Source organism: Phocoena sinus, chromosome 8, assembly GCF_008692025.1.
Source record: "Phocoena sinus isolate mPhoSin1 chromosome 8, mPhoSin1.pri, whole genome shotgun sequence".
Lineage (NCBI taxonomy): Eukaryota > Metazoa > Chordata > Mammalia > Artiodactyla > Phocoenidae > Phocoena > Phocoena sinus.
In genome coordinates, this window is record NC_045770.1 from 103,699,206 (window position 1) to 103,717,890 (window position 18,685).

The 18,685-nt window shown below is 52.6% G+C and overlaps 2 protein-coding genes and 1 non-coding gene across 18 annotated transcripts; 1 reads left to right on the plus strand and 2 right to left on the minus strand.

Moving 5' to 3' along the window:
- Positions 1–3,621: 3,621 nt before the first annotated feature.
- Positions 3,622–14,193, plus strand: SNX32 (sorting nexin 32). 13 transcript variants are annotated; one of them, XR_004350966.1, is made up of 14 exons: positions 3,622–3,931; positions 8,648–8,752; positions 9,085–9,195; positions 9,295–9,437; positions 9,634–9,757; positions 9,916–10,020; positions 10,216–10,321; positions 10,484–10,559; positions 10,775–10,814; positions 11,586–11,672; positions 11,752–11,937; positions 12,013–12,098; positions 12,413–12,630; positions 13,345–14,193. XR_004350966.1 is itself a non-coding variant. In XM_032638940.1 (13 exons), exons 1-13 carry the CDS (start codon positions 3,896–3,898, stop codon positions 12,546–12,548), a joined length of 1,341 nt encoding a protein of 446 aa, XP_032494831.1. In that variant the 5' UTR covers positions 3,623–3,895; the 3' UTR covers positions 12,549–12,769. The 13 variants fall into 13 exon arrangements, 9 of the variants coding, with proteins under 9 accessions (XP_032494831.1, XP_032494836.1, XP_032494834.1 ...); XM_032638940.1 differs by lacking the exon at positions 13,345–14,193 and having other exon boundaries at positions 3,623–3,931; positions 12,413–12,769; XM_032638945.1 differs by lacking the exon at positions 13,345–14,193 and having other exon boundaries at positions 3,624–3,931; positions 11,778–11,937; positions 12,413–12,769.
- TRNAW-CCA lies at positions 7,271–7,343 on the minus strand. The gene has a single exon. It is a non-coding gene; the product is annotated as a tRNA-Trp (tRNA).
- Positions 13,932–17,542, minus strand: CFL1 (cofilin 1). 4 transcript variants are annotated; one of them, XM_032638952.1, is made up of 4 exons: positions 17,386–17,542; positions 15,178–15,485; positions 14,822–14,898; positions 13,932–14,595 (listed from the first exon to the last, which is right to left on the minus strand). In XM_032638952.1, exons 1-4 carry the CDS (start codon positions 17,386–17,388, stop codon positions 14,483–14,485), a joined length of 501 nt encoding a protein of 166 aa, XP_032494843.1. In that variant the 5' UTR covers positions 17,389–17,542; the 3' UTR covers positions 13,932–14,482. The 4 variants fall into 4 exon arrangements, with proteins under 4 accessions (XP_032494843.1, XP_032494846.1, XP_032494847.1 ...); XM_032638955.1 differs by lacking the exon at positions 17,386–17,542 and adding an exon at positions 16,896–17,137 and having other exon boundaries at positions 13,937–14,595; XM_032638956.1 differs by lacking the exon at positions 17,386–17,542 and adding an exon at positions 16,879–16,901 and having other exon boundaries at positions 13,937–14,595.
- Positions 17,543–18,685: the final 1,143 nt, after the last annotated feature.

Below are 18,685 nucleotides of genomic sequence, written 5' to 3' on the forward strand. Positions count from 1 at the left end.
AATCGCACACCCAGTTAAACTATCAGTCAAATATGAGAGAAGAGTCAATATTTTCAGATAGATAAGGTGTTACAAAGTTTACCTCCCGTGGTTACTTTCTTTGGAAGCTATTAGATGATGTGGTTGACCAAAATGAGGCTGTAAAACAAAAAAGGGGAAGAAGATCTAAGATCCATGCAGTAGGAGAACCAACACAGAAAAACAGAGAGAAGTGTTAAGAAGCTCAGGAAAGCAGCTCTGGAACAAGCCTAGGACGAGCCAGCCTACACCAGACCCAGAGGACAAAGGACTCCAAGAAGGAAATTTCCAGGAAAAAAAAAAAAAGGAATCGATAGATTATCTGTTAGATTTGACTATACGAACAAAATTATGGCATAGAGTTTAACAGCACTTTTGGAGATGGGAAAATTAGGTAGGGGTGTGTAGAAAACTTAACAATTAAAAAACATGAGGCTATTATAAATCTGTGTTATGAGACTTATGATATGATGAAGTTTCTACGCCTTAGAAATTGTATAGACTTTAAAAAGTATGTGGAGGAGAAAGGGTGACGTATTCCTTTCATCCTAAGTATCCCTGACTGCTTTTTGCCACCTCTTAGATCCCTACCCAAGAGTCTTGATATTGATGCCTTGACACTAGATACTCAGAGAATCTTCTCTCTTCCCTGGGGTGACGATGGACGGTGGATGACATGTGGAAGACATCAAAGAAAGCCCCAAAGGAGACAGACACAAGGGGAAAAGTCCATGTGATTAGATGCATCATTAAAAGTCAAAGATGGAAATAATAATAATAATACAAAATAATTGAGACCACTTCAAATTCAAATTTGATGTGGAGGTAAGGGGAAGTTGTGGAAATGGTGATAATGGTGAAGTGATTAAAAAGGTGGAGCCCAGGGACTTCCCTGGTGGTCCAGTGGTTAAGAAACCCGGAAGCGGGTTTGATCCCTGGTTGGGGAACTAAGATCCTACATGCCGCAGGTCAACTAAGCCCACATGCCTCAACTACTGAGCCCGCATGCTCTAGAGTCTGCGTACCATAACTAGAGAGCCCATGTGCTGCAACGAAGATCCCTGCATGCCACAACTAAGACCCGATGCAGTCAAATAAATAAATAAATAAATATTTTTTTTTAAATAGTAGAGCCCGGGAAGTCCCTGGTGGCATAGTAGTTAAGAATCCGCCTGTCAATGCAGGGGACATGGGTTCAATCTCTGGCCCAGGAAGATCCCACATGCTGTGGAGCAACCAAGCCCATGCACCACAGCTACTGAGCCTGCGCTCTAGAGTCCGTAAGCCGCAACTACTGAGCCCGCATGCCACAACTACTGAAGCTCACGAGCCTAGAGCCCGTGCTCTGCAACAAGAGAAGCCACTGCAATGAGAAACCCATGCACTGCATCGAACAGTAGCCTCCACTCGCTGTAACTAGAGAAAGCCCGCGCGCAGTAACGAAGACCCAAAGCAGCCAAAAAAATAAATAAATAAATTTGTATATATAAAAAAAAATAGTGGAGCCCAGCAATTATTCTGGATACAATTTGGGGGCTAGTTACAGGGAAGATCAGGGAGGCTGGGCTCAGTCCAGATATACAGGGCCCTGAGAGAGGCCTGTCCCATTAAACTGTAAAATTGGCTACGTGGGAGAGCAGGGTACAGAAATAGTAAAGGAAATAACTTTAAAATCCAACAAACATAATCACTATTATGGGATTTGGCTTTTTACTTTTTTTCTTCACTTCTTTATTTTCTTATCTCTGCTCTTGCCTTTGTCACTTTGGAGCCCTTCATTATTCTTTAGGATCTTCTCTCAGAAACTGCACTCCAGCCTGCATCTCTGTCCACAACCTCCATGACCTATCCTTACCCTGCTGTACCTTTCCATTTTTCTCACTATGCATTCTCCTACATCTCATAAACCCAATCATGTGTTAAGCTAAATCCTTCTAGCCTATCCTAAATCCATTTCTCAAACATTTCTCTATAAGCTCCTCAGTCACAGTTCTTTTCCAAGAAACCAATGTCCACTCTTCCTTTACCTATCAACACATTAACGAATCTTCTCTTTCTTCTCAAAATGTTCCATTTCCTTCTTTATCGCTCTTCTTCACTTCCTTTGGTCCTGGTCTCCGCCTTCATCCCCAGGAGCTCTTCATTCCCACTCTCTCTTCTCTTAGGCAAAGATGCTCTCCTTTCCCTCCCATATTTACCCCTTCAGGGTCAGTAACGTTCTGCTTGTCTCTAATTTCTCCTCTCTGACTTGCAATACTTCCCCTATCTGCTTCTCTTTCCTTCTTTACCTTAAATCCTTCATCTGCCTCATTCACTGGTACCTTTGTCTATAATCTCTCTTCCATAGAAATGGATTCATCAGTATTATAATTCACTTCATCCAAGACATCCTCCTCAACCCCCACCCCTTCCTCAATCTCTTCATTGTTCTCCTCTACCTTTTCAAAAGGAATGTCCATCTCAGCATCAGTAATTTCTATCAATCTTTCATCACCAGTAACTTTCAATCTTTCAATTTTCTCTTCATTTATGCTCCCCATTCTTGAACCCTCCAATTTCTCTCCACTAGTCCCCAGCTTCTCTCCCCTGGATCCCCGCCTTTCCCCGCTGAACACCAGCTTCTCTCCACTCAACCTCAGCTTCTCTCCACTTGACCTCAGCTCCTCCGCATTCTGCCCTAGTTCGTATCCTCTGGATCTCGAGTCCTCTCCACTGGTTCCCACTCCAGTAAACTTGAACCTCTCTTTAAAGCCAGGTCCCCCCCTAGACCCCGCTGTAGTCCCTGCATTCTCAGATTCAGCTCCTATTTCGTGTCTGACTTCTTGCTTTCCCCACACCTCCTTGGAGTTGTCTTTCCGCAAACCCGCGGAAGCCTGTACTGCACTTGCTACACTGCGCACTCGTTTCACATCCATCCTTTCCTGACTCCGGCCTGACTTTCCTCTCAAGACTGCCTTTTCCACACCTTCCAGTCTCCAGTCCTCAGACTCAAGCTTCGGGTCCCACATCCTAGGCTTTTGCGTGTTTCTACCCAGGAGCTCCATTCTCTTCCCGATCACGATGAGCCCGTTCCAGGGCATCCACAATTTTTCTCGCATCGTCTGCGGCCCTCTGCTTCCAGGCTCCAGTTGCGACCGCCCGCGGGTCCGCGCCTGGCCTCGGGCGCCCTGGCCGCGGGCCCTGTCGCGCCCCCTCGCCGCCCTTTGCGGCTTACCCAGCCACTCCCTCATGTCCCAGAGCGGATGTCCAAACGGAACCCCTTTCTCCAAAGACATTAGCCCTTGTCTTCGTCCCTAGTCCGCCCCCCAAAACCGGCTCCCCCTTCCCCTCACCCACCCCACCCTCCCACCCAGCCCTCTGGCCTGCCGCCCCGCCCACCGCCTGTAGGGCGCGAGACTAGGGTAGTGCGCACGCGCAGGCCGCGCCAGGCCGTTAGAAGGCGCGGCCCAGAGGGGCGGCGGGCGGGAGTCAGCCAGCCTGGGGCGTGGGCTGACGCGACACTAGACCTCTGCGATCCTAGAGTCCCCCCGCCCCCCCGACTCCATTCTCCAAGCTGTGGGTTGTTCCCGGCCCTCTCAGTTCCGCGCTGCCCCTTAAAAGCTGGGGCCCAGGCACAGGAACGACAGGCGTTGCAGCCAATGGTGTCCCGCACGGTAAACCTGCTACCCAATCAAAAGGCGCGGCTGCGAGGGAACGGCGTGGAACCACGCCCGGCTCCAGGTGACTCCTTGGTAGGGAGGGGAGAGTGCCTCTGTCAGCTGATAGGATCCCCACTGGGTCCGTTCCTCGGGGCGATTTACCGGCGACCAACCTACGGGAGCGCGCGGGCAGTAACCCGCCGCGGAATTCTTGTGTGCTGTAGTCGAGCACGAGAGTGATGGAGGAGCATCTAGAGGCTGGGAAGGAGAGCAAGGTACAGAAAGGATGCAAACACCCTCCCAACCTTCACCTCACTCCATGATACCCAGTGATGCCCAATCAGGGAATGGTGTGTGTGTGTGTGTGTGTGTGTGTGTGTGTGTGTGTGTGTGTGTTCGTGCCCACGCACGAGACCTGAGCAAGGGGGTGGGGCGCTTCCGTGGCATCAGCATGGGGGCTGGTGAGGATGTCAAAGGAGGCAGGGTTTACCGTGGCCCCGACAGATGGAAAAGGACCCGTCACTCTTACTCATCCCCTTCCCAGGACCGACTCATGCTGGTTTGATGGGGAAGAAGGAAGGATGTTAGGGATTGAGAAGGGGCTGGAGTACCCTCCTCCTTTCCCAAGGTGGGGGAATACTGTTCAGCACTAATGGCTTCACTTGTGTATCTATGTTCATGTAATCATGAGACCATTCATTCTTTCCTCTTGACTTCATTCAACAAATAGTTTCTGAGCATCCTTGTGCCAAGGATGGTTAGGGGTGGGGCATACAGAGGTGCACACTTTCAGGGGTAGGAGGAATGTGCCTAGTGGGCTGTGACTGAGGATAAGGATGGAGCAGCTGTGGTCCATCTTTGAAGTCCTATCTCCCTCAAGCATTTACCAAGCAGGAAGGAGACAGGGGACTTGGGGGCCTATTGCACCAATGAGCCAGACTTTGGGGGTGGGGGGCAGTTGGACAGAGGCAGAGCCTGCCATGGGGGTGCTGGAGAAGCCAAGAAGTGAGGAATGGGGATCAGTGGAATTTGAAGAAGTGAGAGGGGTGAGAGACCAAAGTATGGAACAGAAAGCATCTGTTTCAGTGTTTATCTATGTTCATATTCATGGTAAATTAGTTAACACAGGGACTTCCATGGCGGTCCAGTGGTTAAGACTTTGCCTTCCAATGCAGGGGGTGCAGGTTCTATCCCTGGTGGGGGAGCTAAGATCACACATGCATTGTGGTCAAAAATCCAAAACATAAAGCAGAAGCAATAATGTAACAAATTCAATAAAGACTTTAAAAATGGTCCACATCAAAAAAAATATTTAAAAAAATTAGTTAATATATATAAAATGCTTAGACCAATGCCTGGCATATAAGTAGAGCAAATATAAGTGTTAGCTATTATATTACTATTACTGTTACCAGTAATAGTGGATGCTATGTGTTCTAAGGATATACTGGGCTGTCAAACTGTTGGGTGCACCCCTAACCTTTGTAGATGCCAGACTCTTTGAAAATCTGTTATTAGACCATGTTCTCCAGAGTAATCATTGGCTTCTTCAAAATTCTCCTATAAATATAGAGAAATGAAAAGAGTAATAAATGAATATGTAAGTAAAAATATAACAGAGAAAATGAAATAACATAAAATACTTGAGTAATCTAACAGAAATCAAGAAAGAAAGAATAAAGCAACTATACTCCAATAAAAATTTGTTTTAAAAAAAAGAAAGAAAGAATAAAGGAACAAAAAACAGATGAGATGAAGAGAAAACAAAAAGTAAGATGGCAGGTTTATAGCCTACTATATCAGTAATTACAATAATAATGAATGGAACAAAAACTACAGTTAAAAAACAAACATCTGGGCTTCCCTGGTGGCGCAGTGGTTAAGAATATGCCTGCCAGGGCTTCCCTGGTGGCACAGTGGTTGAGAGTCCGCCTGCCGATGCAGGAGACACAGGTTCGTGCCCCAGTCCGGGAAGATCCCACATGCCGCGGTGCGGCTGGGCCCGTGAGCCATGGCCGCTGAGCCTGTGCGTCCGGAGCCTGTGCTCCGCAACGGAAGAGGCCACAACAGTGAGAGGCCCGCGTACCGCAAAAAAAAAAAAAAAAAAAAAACCTGCTATAAGGACATAGAAATATTGAAAAACTGATGGAATATGTACACTATGAACACACCAAAAGAAAGCTGGTGTGGCTTTATCAATTTCAGACTGGAAGACAAGAAAGAAGTATTACTAGAAATAAAGAGGAACATTTTATAGTGATTAAAGAGTCAGTTCAACAGGAAAACACTCCTCAATTTTATGCACCTAATAACAGTTTCAAAATATGCAAAATAAAAAATTACATATGCCGCAGAGCAGCTAAGCCCGTGCGCCACAACTACTGAGCCTGCACTCTACAGCCCGTGAGCCACAACTACTGAGGCCTGCGCACCACAACGAAGAGTAGCCCCCGCTCGCCACAACCAGAGAAAACCCGCACACAGCAACCAAGACCCAACGCAGCCAAAAATAAACAAATAAATAAATCTATATATATATATATAATTACTGAGAAAAATTAAAGAAGACCTAAATCACTGGAAAGATATTCCATGTTCATAGACTGGAAGATTCAGTATTGTAAAAATGTCTGTCCTTCTCAATTTGATCTATAGATTCAATGTAATCTCAATCAAATCCCAGAAAGTTCTTTGGGGGTAGAAAATAACAAGCTGATTCTAAAATTTATGTGGAAATGCAAAGGATCTACAATAGCCAAAATGATTTTGAAAAAGAACAAAGTTAATTCTACCTGATTTCAACGTTGCCTGTCAATTACAGTAATCAAGAGAGTGTGATATTATCAAAAGTATAGATATATAGATCAGTGGAACAGAATAGAGAATACAGAACTGATCACACTTATGAGGTCAATTGATTTTCTACCAAAACAAATCAATAGTGAGAAAATAGTGTTTTTAAACAAATAGTGGTAAAATCACTGGCTATTTATAGGGCAAAAATGAATCACAACCCATACCTTACACTGCATACAAGATGAATTAAATGGATCATAGACCTAAAACTGTTAATTTCTGGAAGAAAAAAATAGGAGACTATCTTCATGACCTTGGGGTAGGAGTGCTTCTTCAAGAGTACACAAACCAGAAAAGATTGATATGTTGAGCTTGTAAAATTATAAGCCATTAAGAGAGTGAAAAGGCAACCCATAGAGTAGGAGATATTGGCAAAACATATAACTGACAAAGGGCTTGTCTCCAGGATATTTAAAGAGTTCCTACAAATCAATAAGAGAAAGATGATCTGATTTTTAAAAGAGGATGGCAGGGAGGAGCAAAAGACATGAATAGGCACTTTACAAAAGAAGATATCTGAATGTCTAATAGGTACATGAAATGGTGTTCAATATCATTTCTCACCAGGGAATACAAGTTAAAGCCACTATGCACTATTTTTTTAAAAAAAGATATATTTATTTATTTGGTGGCACTGGTCTTAGTTGTGGCACGTGGGATCTTCGTTGCCACACGCGGGATCTTTGTTGTGGCATGTGGGATCTTTTTTTTTTAGTTGCGGCAAGTGGGATCTTTCAGTTGTGGCATGCGGGATCTAGTTCCCTGACCAGGGATTGAACCTGGGCCCCCTGCATTGGGAGCATGGAGTCTTAACCACTGGACCACCAGGGAAGTCCCCACAATGCAGTATTACTGTACCTCCACCAGTAAGGCTAAAATTAAAAGGACTAACAATTCTAAATGTTGGCAAGGATGTGGTGCAACTGGAACTTTCATTCAGTGCTGGAGGGAGTGTGAATTAGTACAGTCACCTTGGAAAACTGTTTGGCAGTATCTATGAAAGCGTTTTAAACACATGCCTACCCTCTGACGAAGCCATTCTCGTACCCAACAGAAATGAGTACTTAGGTCCCTCAAAAGATATATGCAAGAATGTTCATGGCAGCTTTATTCATAATAGCCCCAAACTTGAAATAATCCAAAAGACCACCAACAGTAGAATGGATAAACTACGATACGGTCATACGATGGAACACTACACAGCAATGAAAAAGAAACACTGCACTCAATGACATAGATGGGTCTCACTAAAGAACATGGACACAAAATAGTATATACTGTGTAACTGCATTGATATGAGGCTCAAGGCCAGGTAAAATTAATCTATGGTGCTAGAAGTCTAAGAGTGGTCCCACAGTGTCCCAAATAAGTGCTAAAGCCTGTGAGAGGAGAGAGGGAGGCGTCTGGGTGTGAGAGGTGGGCAGGTGTCAGTTTATATACTGGTGAGTAGTACTTGAAGGGAGAGTGGCTTCTGAGCCTCTACCTCTCTCCCTAGTACCTCTTGGCACAATGGTGTGGACATAGCAGGTGTTCACTAAATGCTTGTTGAGATAGCTCAGTGTAAGAATGAACTAGTAACTTGGTGCCTCAAGGACCTTTTCACTTAGAGAAAAAATACAAGTGCTTGGCCTCCAAGTCAGTGCCTCTTGGTACCAAACGTAGTGAATGGAATGGTCTCAGGAGCCCCTCAAAAGGGGTGGGACCATCTTATCCAGCTCACTTTACACCTGGTGAAATGTACCTGAGGTAACCAGCTGAGAAGGGGTGGGCCGGTAACTGAGGAAGTGCATGGGGTTTGGAACCGAGAAACTCTGTTCAAATCTGGTCTTGCCGCTTTGCACCTGTATGATCTCGGCCAAGTTATTTCACTTCTCTGGTGGTCACAGCTTCCAGGCCTATCAAACGGGGAGAGTTCTGCCTACTTCAGAGGATGGCAGGGTGGGAAAGTGTCATTGTGAATCCTGAGCAGTGACTTATCAGGATCCCTCGGGAGGTGGGGGGTAACAGCCGGCGCCCCCAGGGCGTGGTGGGAGTAATGCTGCTGAGGTGGGCTCTGCAGGAGGACCGGAAGCCTGCGGCGAGGATGGGCGGGGGGGGCGTGGCCAGTCATGTCAGGGACCTCCCTTCCCCCACAGCCCTCCTCCATGTCCCCGGACCTGCAGGGAGACAGGTCCTTACAGGTGGAGATCTCTGATGCCGTCAGCGAGCGGGACAAGGTGAAATTCACTGTTCAAACCAAGGTGAGGCTGCGCCGGAGCAGGGGGGGTTCAGATGGCTGCTTCAGGAGCCCGGCGCGCAGATGCCCGCGTAGCCTCTGGGCCCGGCTCCTCAGCCTGGCTCTTGGCCCCTGGCCCTCTGAGAAAGAGGGCATCTTGTCTAGTCTCGTACAGCCTTTGCCTGCCTAAGGCCCCAAGTACTACCATCCCCTGTCCACCCTCCTGAGGGTAGTCATGGATGCCTCCCATGGGATGTGGGATTGGGGAGGCCCAAAAGTGGGTGCCCGGGAAGCTTGGTGGGTGTAGGGTTTGGGCAGGGGAGGAAAGACACCTCAGCTAGGTTCCCTGGCTTCCAGAGCTGCGTCCCTCACTTGGCCCAGACCGAGTTCTCAGTCGTGCGACATCATGAAGAGTTCATCTGGCTACACAATGCCTACGTGGAAAACGAGGAGTACGCCGGTCTCATTGTGAGGACAGGCCGGCCTGGGCACCGGGGGGAGGCCGGGAGGCTGGGCCAGGCTTCGGGGCGCGGGTGACGGCCTTCTCAACGACGAGAGGACTTCCAGCTCTGTCCCTCCTTGGAGCAGATCCCCCCAGCCCCTCCAAGGCCAGACTTTGAGGCTTCAAGGGAAAAACTGCAGAAGTTGGGTGAGGGAGACAGCTCTATCACGCGGGAAGAGTTTGCCAAAATGAAGGAGGAACTGGAAGCGTGAGTGCCGCCTCCCGTTCCTGTCTGTGACAAAGCCCCAGCCCAGCCTCTCCTGACAGCCCCAGGGTTTCTCCCCTGACTGTCCCCTGTGGATGCTCAGGACCCTGCTCCTCGCTCCAGGGCTGCCGAGGGGGAAGGGGGCAGGAGGGGGGAAGGAGCCAGGGAGGGCCCGCGAGCTGCCTGCCCTCCTCTGCAGGGAGTATCTGGCCATCTTTAAGAAGACAGTTGCAATGCATGAAGTCTTTCTGCAGCGCCTGGCGGCCCACCCCACCCTGCGTCGAGACCACAACTTCTTTGTCTTTTTGGAATATGGCCAGGATGTGAGCTGGGCCACAGAGCTGGGGTCCCCCCGGGGGTGGGGGGCAAGGCTCTAAGTGGGCTCAGGCCGCTATCTCATCAGCTCGGCGAGTGGTATATGCCGGGGGTGGGAGGTGCAAATGCCCACCCTGACGTCACACCCTCCCCACGTGTGCCTCAGCTGAGTGTCCGAGGAAAGAACAGGAAGGAGCTCCTTGGGGGGTTTCTGAGGAATATTGTGAAGTCTGCAGATGAAGCCCTCATCACTGGCATGTCAGGGCTCAAGGTGACTTGGGGGGCCCCCCTCTCTGGATTCAACCCAGGGCCTCAAGTCCCCAGCAAGGATTGAGACCCTGGGTCCCTGTGGGAGGGAAGCCACTGATTGGGCCCCGCCTAGAGGGAGATTGTGCCACGCCCGGGAGCCCGAGACTGCGCTGCTCCTGGTGACTCGGTGTGAGTGGGTCCTGTCTGGCTCCCTTAGGAGGTGGATGACTTCTTCGAGCATGAGAGGACCTTCCTGCTGGAGTACCACACCCGCATCCGGGACGCCTGCCTCCGGGCAGACCGAGTCATGCACTCTCACAAGTGTACGCAGGGTCCCAGGGGCCCTGGACTCTCCCCAGGGGCCCTACTCCCCAGGGGAGAGGAGAGAGCAGGAAACGCCCTGTGTCTGCCCGTGGCCACAAACACCAGGGCTGGGACTTGACGTGCAGACCAAGGGGCTCTGATAGACGGCTCTTCCCCAACAGGCCTGGCAGATGATTATATCCCTATCTCAGCTGCACTGAGCAGTCTGGGAACACAAGAAGTCAACCAGCTAAAGACGTGAGGACTCCCTCTTGCCCCTCTGCCCTCTTTCTTTGCCCATAATACTGTGTCTGTCCATGAGGGGTCACTCCATGGAAGCCTACTATCAGCTCTAGTGGGAGATGCAGAAGCTCCTCTTGGGCTTTGCGAGAGAGAGGGAAGGTTCACCAGGGCAGGGAAGCTTTAAGCAATCCCTAAGACCCCTGCCCTAACTCCTCCCCACCGCCTCCTAGGAGCTTCCTCAAATTGGCAGAGCTCTTTGAACGACTAAGGGTGAGTACTGCCTTCTGTGTTGAAAGGCCACCCAATGATCCTTTGCAGGGAAGAGAGTGTCCCGGGAGAGGGGAAAGCTCCAGGGTCATTTTGGAATGTTCGGTGATAACTTGGGCTCAGTGAGGCCCTGGACTCACTCTGCAGACTAGTTTAATAAGAGATGGAGTGGAGACAGGGATCCAGCCTCAAGTGTGGGTGTGTGGTGATGGGGGAGGAGGTGGGAAGTGGCTTGGCGAGGCACTTACAAGGATGTGCCACGTGCCTCTGGCAGACTGTTCCGTGCTGCCAGCATCCTGCCACAGACACGCTCTTCCTGAACTCCGCTCCAAGAAAGTCACCAGTGTGCCAGTCTTCCTAAAATGTCCGTTGGACCCCATCTCTTCCCTGCTCAGGGCCCTTCAGTGACCCTATCCCTCCTTGAAACTACCCAAGACACAAAGCCCAAAGTCCCTAGCTTGCATCTTAAGCCTGTTGTGATCTGGCCCACTGCTGCCCAAGTGCCCCACTGAACTTATGGTTCCCTGAAAACATACCAGGCTTGCACACCTGCAAAGCCTTTGGCTGTCGTCTAAGCCCTGCTCAACCCCCAAGATCCAGATCAGATGCCGCCTCCTCTGTGAAGCCTTCCCTGGCCTGCTCCCCCGAACCACAGGGCTTGACATAGCGTGGGTATCAAGTGACCCTACTTGGTGTTTAGATGAACAGCAGCACCCCCAGTCCTTAGCTGCCCCCCCACCAGCTCCCTCCCCAGCCTCCACTTTCCTGATGCAGAAACTGGAGGGCCGAGTGGCTTCTGACGAGGACCTGAAGCTGTCGGACATGCTGAGGTACTACGTGCGCGACTCACAGGCAGCCAAGGTGAGAGGTGGCCCCAGAGCAGACCTCGGGGCTGGAGCCACCAGGGAGGGCGGGCAGGTAGGCAAGGGCCGTGGGCCAGGGATCCTGTGCCCCTGCCGGCCCCAGGACCTGCTGTACCGGCGGCTGCGGGCGCTGGCAGACTATGAGAACGCCAACAAGGCACTGGACAAGGCGCGCACCAGGAACCGGGAGGTGCGGACCGCCGAGAGCCACCAGCAGCTGTGCTGCCAGCGCTTTGAACGCCTCTCCGACTCAGCCAAGCAGGGTAAGCCCCACGGCCCTGGAGCCCCTGCCACTGCACTGCTGACTCTGCCGGGGTCCCCATTCCTCTCTTCTCCAGAGCTCATGGACTTCAGATCCCGCCGCGTCTCCTCCTTCCGCAAGAACCTCATCGAGCTGGCGGAGCTGGAGCTCAAACACGCTAAGGTGAGCCCGCCAGCCTCACCGAGCCTTCTTGCTGCTTTCCTGGCCTCCCACCGCTGGGCCTCTAGGCCCTTATCAAGTGTCTTGGCGCATGGGGGGTGCGGTGGAGGTCAGGCTGCCAGGAGCAGCCCCAGCTGTTCAGGACCACAGTTCCCCATTTTGGATCAGGACCATTCCCTTCTGTCATTGGTAGTGAGGCCTCAATAAATGGTAGCTGTTATTGCTGAGGACAGGGATGGGGACAGAGGGGCTATGCAAGGTGGGGTAACAGAGGGGGTAGCAGCAGATGAGAGCCATCAAGAATCTCTCCTCTGCAGGCCAGCACCCTGCTTCTCCGGAACACCCTTGTCACCCTCAAGGGGGAACCTTAGAGCCACCAGAGTGCCCCCCGACCTCCCACCCCAGCAAGATGCCTCCTTCCCCACCCCAGGAGCCACTCACCATGCCCCGTGACTTCTCGGGGCAAGGCCTACCCCTACCCCAAGGTGCCAGGCCCTGCAAGATAGGGCAGCATGGGCACCACACTTGGCCACAGGTAAGCAGAGCCCTAACCTGGGGAAACCCAGGGGCCCTGACATCCCTCCCCAGAGGCTATGGGGTAGCCTCAACCCACCTCTGGCCCCCCGAGTTCATTTGTCTCCAGCTTGTTCACAAATAAAAAGCCTGGTTCTGTACCAAGGAGGCTTGCTTGTCCTGACTTCCCAGTTGGAGGGCCCACCAAGTACATCCTCTATCGGGGCACCATGGTAGAGACCAGATCCTGGGGGAACACGGTGGGGGACACCCCTGCAGTGTCTTCAGCCATTTTTCAGAGCGCCAGTGGTGCTCTCTGTGGGAAGGTACAAGACCCAGAACTTGGAATCCAGGAGCAGTCTTCAAGGCGTGCCACCACCCCCATAAACCCGGGAAAAAACCACGCATAAAACGAATTATAAATTCTCTACAGCCATTTCCTAATCAGTAAAATGGAACTACCCCTTCCTGCCTCCCTACCAGAGATACTGGCAAGCTCCAAGGAACTAAGGAACCAGCTCTTTAACTTCAGGAGGCTTTTTTTTAGTTGATGGTGGGAGGCGGAGGAGGGGGCAGGGTATAAATCTTCCATCACCACCACCCCTAGGGCAACACTTCCACCTTACCTGCAGGGCAGGTGAAAACCTAAACCTAAAGCACAGGGCTGGAAAAGAGCCCACAGCAATGCCAGCAAGAAGCGTGGGGCTCTAGCCAACACTCTCTTGGTTAAACACAGGAAGGTGGAGCCCAAGACACCTGGGTCTGAAGTCCTGGACTCCACCTCGCTGGCCCCACCCTGGCCCCCAGCCACATCTGCAGAAGGCCAAAGACTCAACCTGGCTTCGGACTCACAGCAGCCACTGGACCCAGCCCTCATAAATGAGTCAGCCATCCAGGGGAGAGAGCAGAGCAAAGACCAAATACTGAAGGTGGAGAAAAAGCTCAAGAAGCAACCAGTAACTTGTAGTCTCGGGGCCCACATCTGGGCAAGGCTGCACAGGGGATCACGGAATGGGCCTCACTGTCCTACTGCCCACCTGGGTCAAGGCAACAGAAGAAACCAGTTCAGGGATTAAGCCCCTCTGTTCAAGGAACCCCTGCAGCCAGCAGCAGACACACCCTGGCTCAGCTACCTTCCAGGCTGCTGCCAACTATGACGCCAGGATACAGAGAGGGAACTGTCAGAAAGGAGGCTCAGCTAGTCACTGGCGCCAAATGAGGGTGTGTGGGGCTGGCTGGAGGGAGGGTTAGGGAAGAGATGCTGCACATTCTCCCAGCCTACCCGCCCCCAAGGTCCCCTGGGCCCCAACCTCAAAACAAACATCCCATTAGTGAGCCTTTTTATTGTTGTGTGGTTTTTTTTTGTTTTTTTAATTGAGGGTCCCTTACTGGTCCTGCTTCCATGAGTGGCTGTGACCAGGGGCAAGGGGGAAGGGAACCGGGCGGCGCAGGGAGGGGTCATCTCCACAACATTCCATTTATACACAGAACTAAACAGACAAGCACAGAGTCACTATTGTGGTTAGAAGTTGGCAGCATGGGAAAAGGAAGGAACAAGGAGGGAACTGGGGTGTCGTTAAAAAAAATACAGGTCCCCCCCAAACAGGGGTTCCTGGGGGGAACTTGGTCTGTTTCAACCCAAGAGGAATCAGAAGATCAAAAGCGGTTTGGGAAGGCCAGAACCGTCAGGGATGGAGGGAGGAGGAGGAAGGTCCAGGGGGTGGGGGGGCTGTTTGGCAACTGGGGTGAAGGGACTGCCCTCCCCCTGCTGGGATCCCCCCAGCCCCTCCGGTCTGGCAGGAAGGGGGCAGCCTGCAACCCCCATGGGCAGGTCTGGGGCTGCCAGATGCTCCAGGCAGGGGGCTGGAGGGGGCTCACAAAGGCTTGCCCTCCAGAGAGATGACGGCGCTGCCCCCCAGCTTCTCTGCCAGGGTGCAGCGGTCCTTGACCTCCTCGTAGCAGTTTGCTTGCAATTCATGCTTGATCCCTGTGGAGGAGAAGGGGGAGCATCTGTGAGAGGGAGCCCTGGGGCGGGAGTGGGTGTGCTGCGGCTGGGAAGGAGCCAGCAGAACAGATGGTGGGATAAGGCTACATCCAGCGGGTAGTGAAAAGGAGACAGAGAGAGAGGGCTCTCCTCTACCATGCCGTCCACCCCACCCTGCAGCCAAGGCCTGAATGCAAGGGCATACGGCACCACCAGCGCTGGCCCTTACCCGTCAGCTTCTTCTTGATGGCGTCCTTGGAGCTGGCGTAGATCATTTTGCTCTTAAGGGGTGCACACTCAGGGGCCCTGGAGGGAAACAGAATCAGAGAACTTGCCGCAAAGCCCCCTCCTCCAAGTCTAGCAAGTGCCCTGAAGTGATACAGGACTTCCAGAAACTCCTGAGCTGGCCCCTAACGTTCAAGCTTTTATCAAGTTCCTCACTGACAGGCATTTTATTACAACACTCTCCCGTGAAACACACAACACTGGGTTAACAAGGAGCCACAGACCTTCCTGTCCTGGGAAAGCAGGGTGGGGCAGACCTACAGCAGGTGACAGGAAAAGGTGCCTGCAGGAGAAGCTCACCAGAAGATGAACACCAGGTCCTCCTTCTTGCTCTCCTTGGTCTCATAGGTTGCGTCATAGAGGGCGTAGCGGCAGTCCTTGTCTGGCAGCATCTTGACAAAGGTGGTGTAGGGGTCGTCTACAGTCTGGCCCACATCACCTACCAGGATCTCCTTGCCCTCCTCCAAGATGATGTTCTTCTTGTCCTCGCTCAGGCAGAAGAGCACCGCCTTCTTGCGCTTCTTCACCTCCTCTGGTGTCGACGACTTACGCACCTTCATGTCGTTGAACACTTTGATGACCCCATCAGAGACAGCCACACCAGAGGCCTAGAGGACGAGCCACACGCACCTCATAAGGAACAAGTTTCTGGGACGTGCCCTGAAGTCCCTCCTTTGCTTTCTTAGGAAATCTGTCTAGATGTCAACAAATATAGTCCTCAGCCCCAAGACGTCATTAATCCCCTTCCCAAGACAAGTATCACTAGTTTCCCATCCAAGTCACTGTCAAAGGATCAGATGTGACACAACCCCAGAAGAGCCGCCACAGAAGAGACCTCTGATCACATAATTCAACACCATTCCTCCCCACTCCGACATCCTGCAGGCTAGATTAAAGACCTGTGAAAAGCAAAGTCTTGGCCAAGATGTGAATCCAGAATTAAAAGAACCTACAGACGCACAATACTCAGTCTCAGCTTTTGCATAGTGCTGACTCAGAACTTCACAGAGAGTAGAAGGGGACCCAGACAACCAGGTCATAGTCATCTCTAAGAGAGAACCAGGACCCACAACGCTAGAGGAGTCACCAACGGTGCTCAACAGTTCTAGCAAGCCCATCAGAACTGTTCAACGCAGTTATCACACAAGGTATCCCTTTCTCTGCTGGAGTCTTCCTAAACCAAAGCAAGAACAACAAACCCCTAATTACGGCCCTACCCGACAACTCCCTGTTCTCCGGAAAAAAATGCAGGCCCCAAAGGTCGCTGATAGAAGTTAGCAGTCCAAACTCAAGGGCCCACGGTCCGTGAGAGCTCTTTAAACTTCTATTCTGGGTCGTGTTGGGGGCCACTCTAGCCAGGAATGGGGGTGAGACTGTCCACGGTGAAATCTGCCCCCGCTCCCGGAACTGCAGAGGAAGCCGGCCACGTGACTGAGCCGCTTCCGGAGTAGGCGGGGAAAGGAGATCGGCTAGACTCAGCCCCCTCCCCGAAAAAAAACCCGTACCTAGAGGAAGCAACACCTCCAGGGCCTCAACCCTAAGGAAGCGCCCTTACCGACAAGCTTATCGCCCCCCCTGCGCTGCGAGCCTGGACAAATTACCCAACCGTCGGCTCTCGCAGCCCTCGGGCCGAACACAGGGGACGGGGTGGTTTCCGGGCGGTGCCCGCCTGGGTCACTTCCCTAAACTCGGCTCCACCCTCAGGCCCCATCCTGGAAAGCCGACAGCCCCGCTGGTCCACGGCTTCGGGCCCAGCAGCCAGGCCGGACCGTGTGCGCACGCGCCGGCCGACAGCGCCGTTCCAGCCTCCGCCGGGTGTAGTCTGCGAACCCAGCTCGCCTTGTGGGCTCGCTAGCTCCCGAGCACGGCCGTGATCTCCGCGCTGTCCGCTCTGTGCTGCGCGGTGCAAGTCTCTAATCCCAGGCGCCTGCGCCCGGACCCGGACACCCCCGCATCCCCGCTAGCCGCGCCGCCCCCGCCCCTTGCGAGCATCCCTGCCACCTGCTCTCGAGACAGACCCGCCAGAGAGGGAGGGTGACGCGCAGACAGGAACAGCCCCTGGGTGGGGCGCGCGCGCCGAGACCTATCGCGCGCTTTTCCTTCGCCGCCCCCGGGCCAGGTTTGGATGCCGCGTGCTCCCGTCGAGCGCGCCCCCGTGAGCCGACTTTCTTCGGCCCCGCCGCGGCGCGCGACACCGGCTGCTCAGCGAGGGACGGGCGCGCGCGCCCTGGACCCCTCCCCCACGGCCCTTGTCCGCGCGGGCGCAACAGCGGGATGGGGGAGGGGAAGGGAGTCCAGGGGGCGCGCGAGCGACGTCCAAGCCGGCCCTCACCGGCGCCCGCGGGCGCGCACGCGCGTCCCAGCGCCGCCCGCCCCTCAGCACGAGACCCTCATCCCGCCCGGGGAGCTGGGGGAGGGGATGCCGACGTCGCTCCCCCGTTCCCTTTAGCGCGCGTAGATGATCGACCCGCAGCCGCCTCCCCTCCGGCGCCATGGCCTGCCGCTCACCATGTTTCCGGAAGAGAAAAGGAGATAGCAAGGAGAGCCAGAAAAGACAAGAGCCGCTGCAGCTGCTGCCGGGATCCGACTGAACGCGGCCTCTCCCGGCCCCTTCCGTTTAGTACGAGCCGCACAATGAGGGGCGGGGCGGGCTTCCGGCGCTCCCCCCGCGGGCCGACGGGAAATGAAGTCCGAGGGTCCTGCGCCGTCTTCGGGCTCGCTGGGTAACAGAGTCTTTTTCACCTGACGGCCTCCCTGCTCCACGTTGCATCCTGGGAAATGTAGTTCAAAACAGCCGAGAGAGGCGGGGCTATGGCACGGAGAGCGCACCCGTTGGTCGAATTTCCCAGGAAATGCTCGGAGCTGAGCGAAGGCCTCGGCGTTGGGTAATAAGACCTGAAAATGAGCCCCGACTTCGCGGCTCTCTACCTCGGAGGGAAACGGTTTTCCTAAGATCTATCTTGGCACAATCTGGATCCTTTGGTCTGAAAATTTTCAGTGAGTTAGTATTTTGGTTTTCCGAATTGAAGCACCTATTCATTGACCTGGAATCCAGCCCTAGAGCAAGGAGAATCGCTAGTATAAGGCACCTTCTATACAATAAACATTTGTTAAGCATCCTCCATGTGTAAAGCCACTCTTGTCTACTGAGAAAAGGCCATATGCAACGTCAATAAAATAAGAGAAAAAAACGCAAGGGAAAGGCTACGAGGAAATCTTTGAAAATAGAGATTTGTACTTGTTTTTAGGGTGTTTGGCAAAATCATGAGGTAATAAGCCAAAATCATGAGACAGGGGTTTGTGCATTCAAGGATTATGTGCCTTTTACTAAACAGTGAAAAGCGGAAATAGATATTAAACCAAACTTGAGTCTCATTCTCGAGTTGGTAACCAGGCGTATGGTTAATTAGTACCGGCAGAAATTGAGACAGAAGCTCTGTGGGAGCATAACCTTCAAAAAAAGAAACTGGAGTGGGGGACTCCGGGAAGATTTCTTTGGCCTCGAACAAAGGCCATGCCCTCTTACTCTGCAGGAAGAGAAGACAGGGTCGCAAACAAGAGAATTGGGGGCGTTGATCCCATATGCAGAATAAAAGGTGTAAACGAAGAGCCAGAAGGCTGGGCTTCAGGACCCGGGGAGCGACTCCCGAGAGTGGGGTACGTCGCAGAGCATGCCGGGGGTTGTAGTCGGGGACCTTCCGCCGCATCGCCCACCAACCGAGCTCCCGGGAGCCTCAGGTGGGGGCCACAGCTCAACGGCCTCGCGCAAGCGGCCCTGCCTGGAGAGGAGGCTGGCTCCACCTTTTTT

Excerpts from the sequence above, each read along its gene's own strand:
- SNX32 (XM_032638938.1), top strand. The coding sequence starts at position 3,896 with ATGGAGGAGCATCTAGAGGCTGGGAAGGAGAGCAAG. Across the intron at positions 9,196-9,294 it reads AGGAGTACGCCGGTCTCATT|CTCTGTCCCTCCTTGGAGCA; the intron begins GTGAGGACAGGC and ends GAGGACTTCCAG. Across the intron at positions 10,021-10,215 it reads CTGGCATGTCAGGGCTCAAG|GAGGTGGATGACTTCTTCGA; the intron begins GTGACTTGGGGG and ends TGGCTCCCTTAG.
- CFL1 (XM_032638952.1), bottom strand. Across the intron at positions 14,899-15,177 it reads GACCTGGTGTTCATCTTCTG|GGCCCCTGAGTGTGCACCCC; the intron begins GTGAGCTTCTCC and ends GTTTCCCTCCAG. Across the intron at positions 14,596-14,821 it reads CATCAAGAAGAAGCTGACGG|GGATCAAGCATGAATTGCAA; the intron begins GTAAGGGCCAGC and ends TCTCCTCCACAG.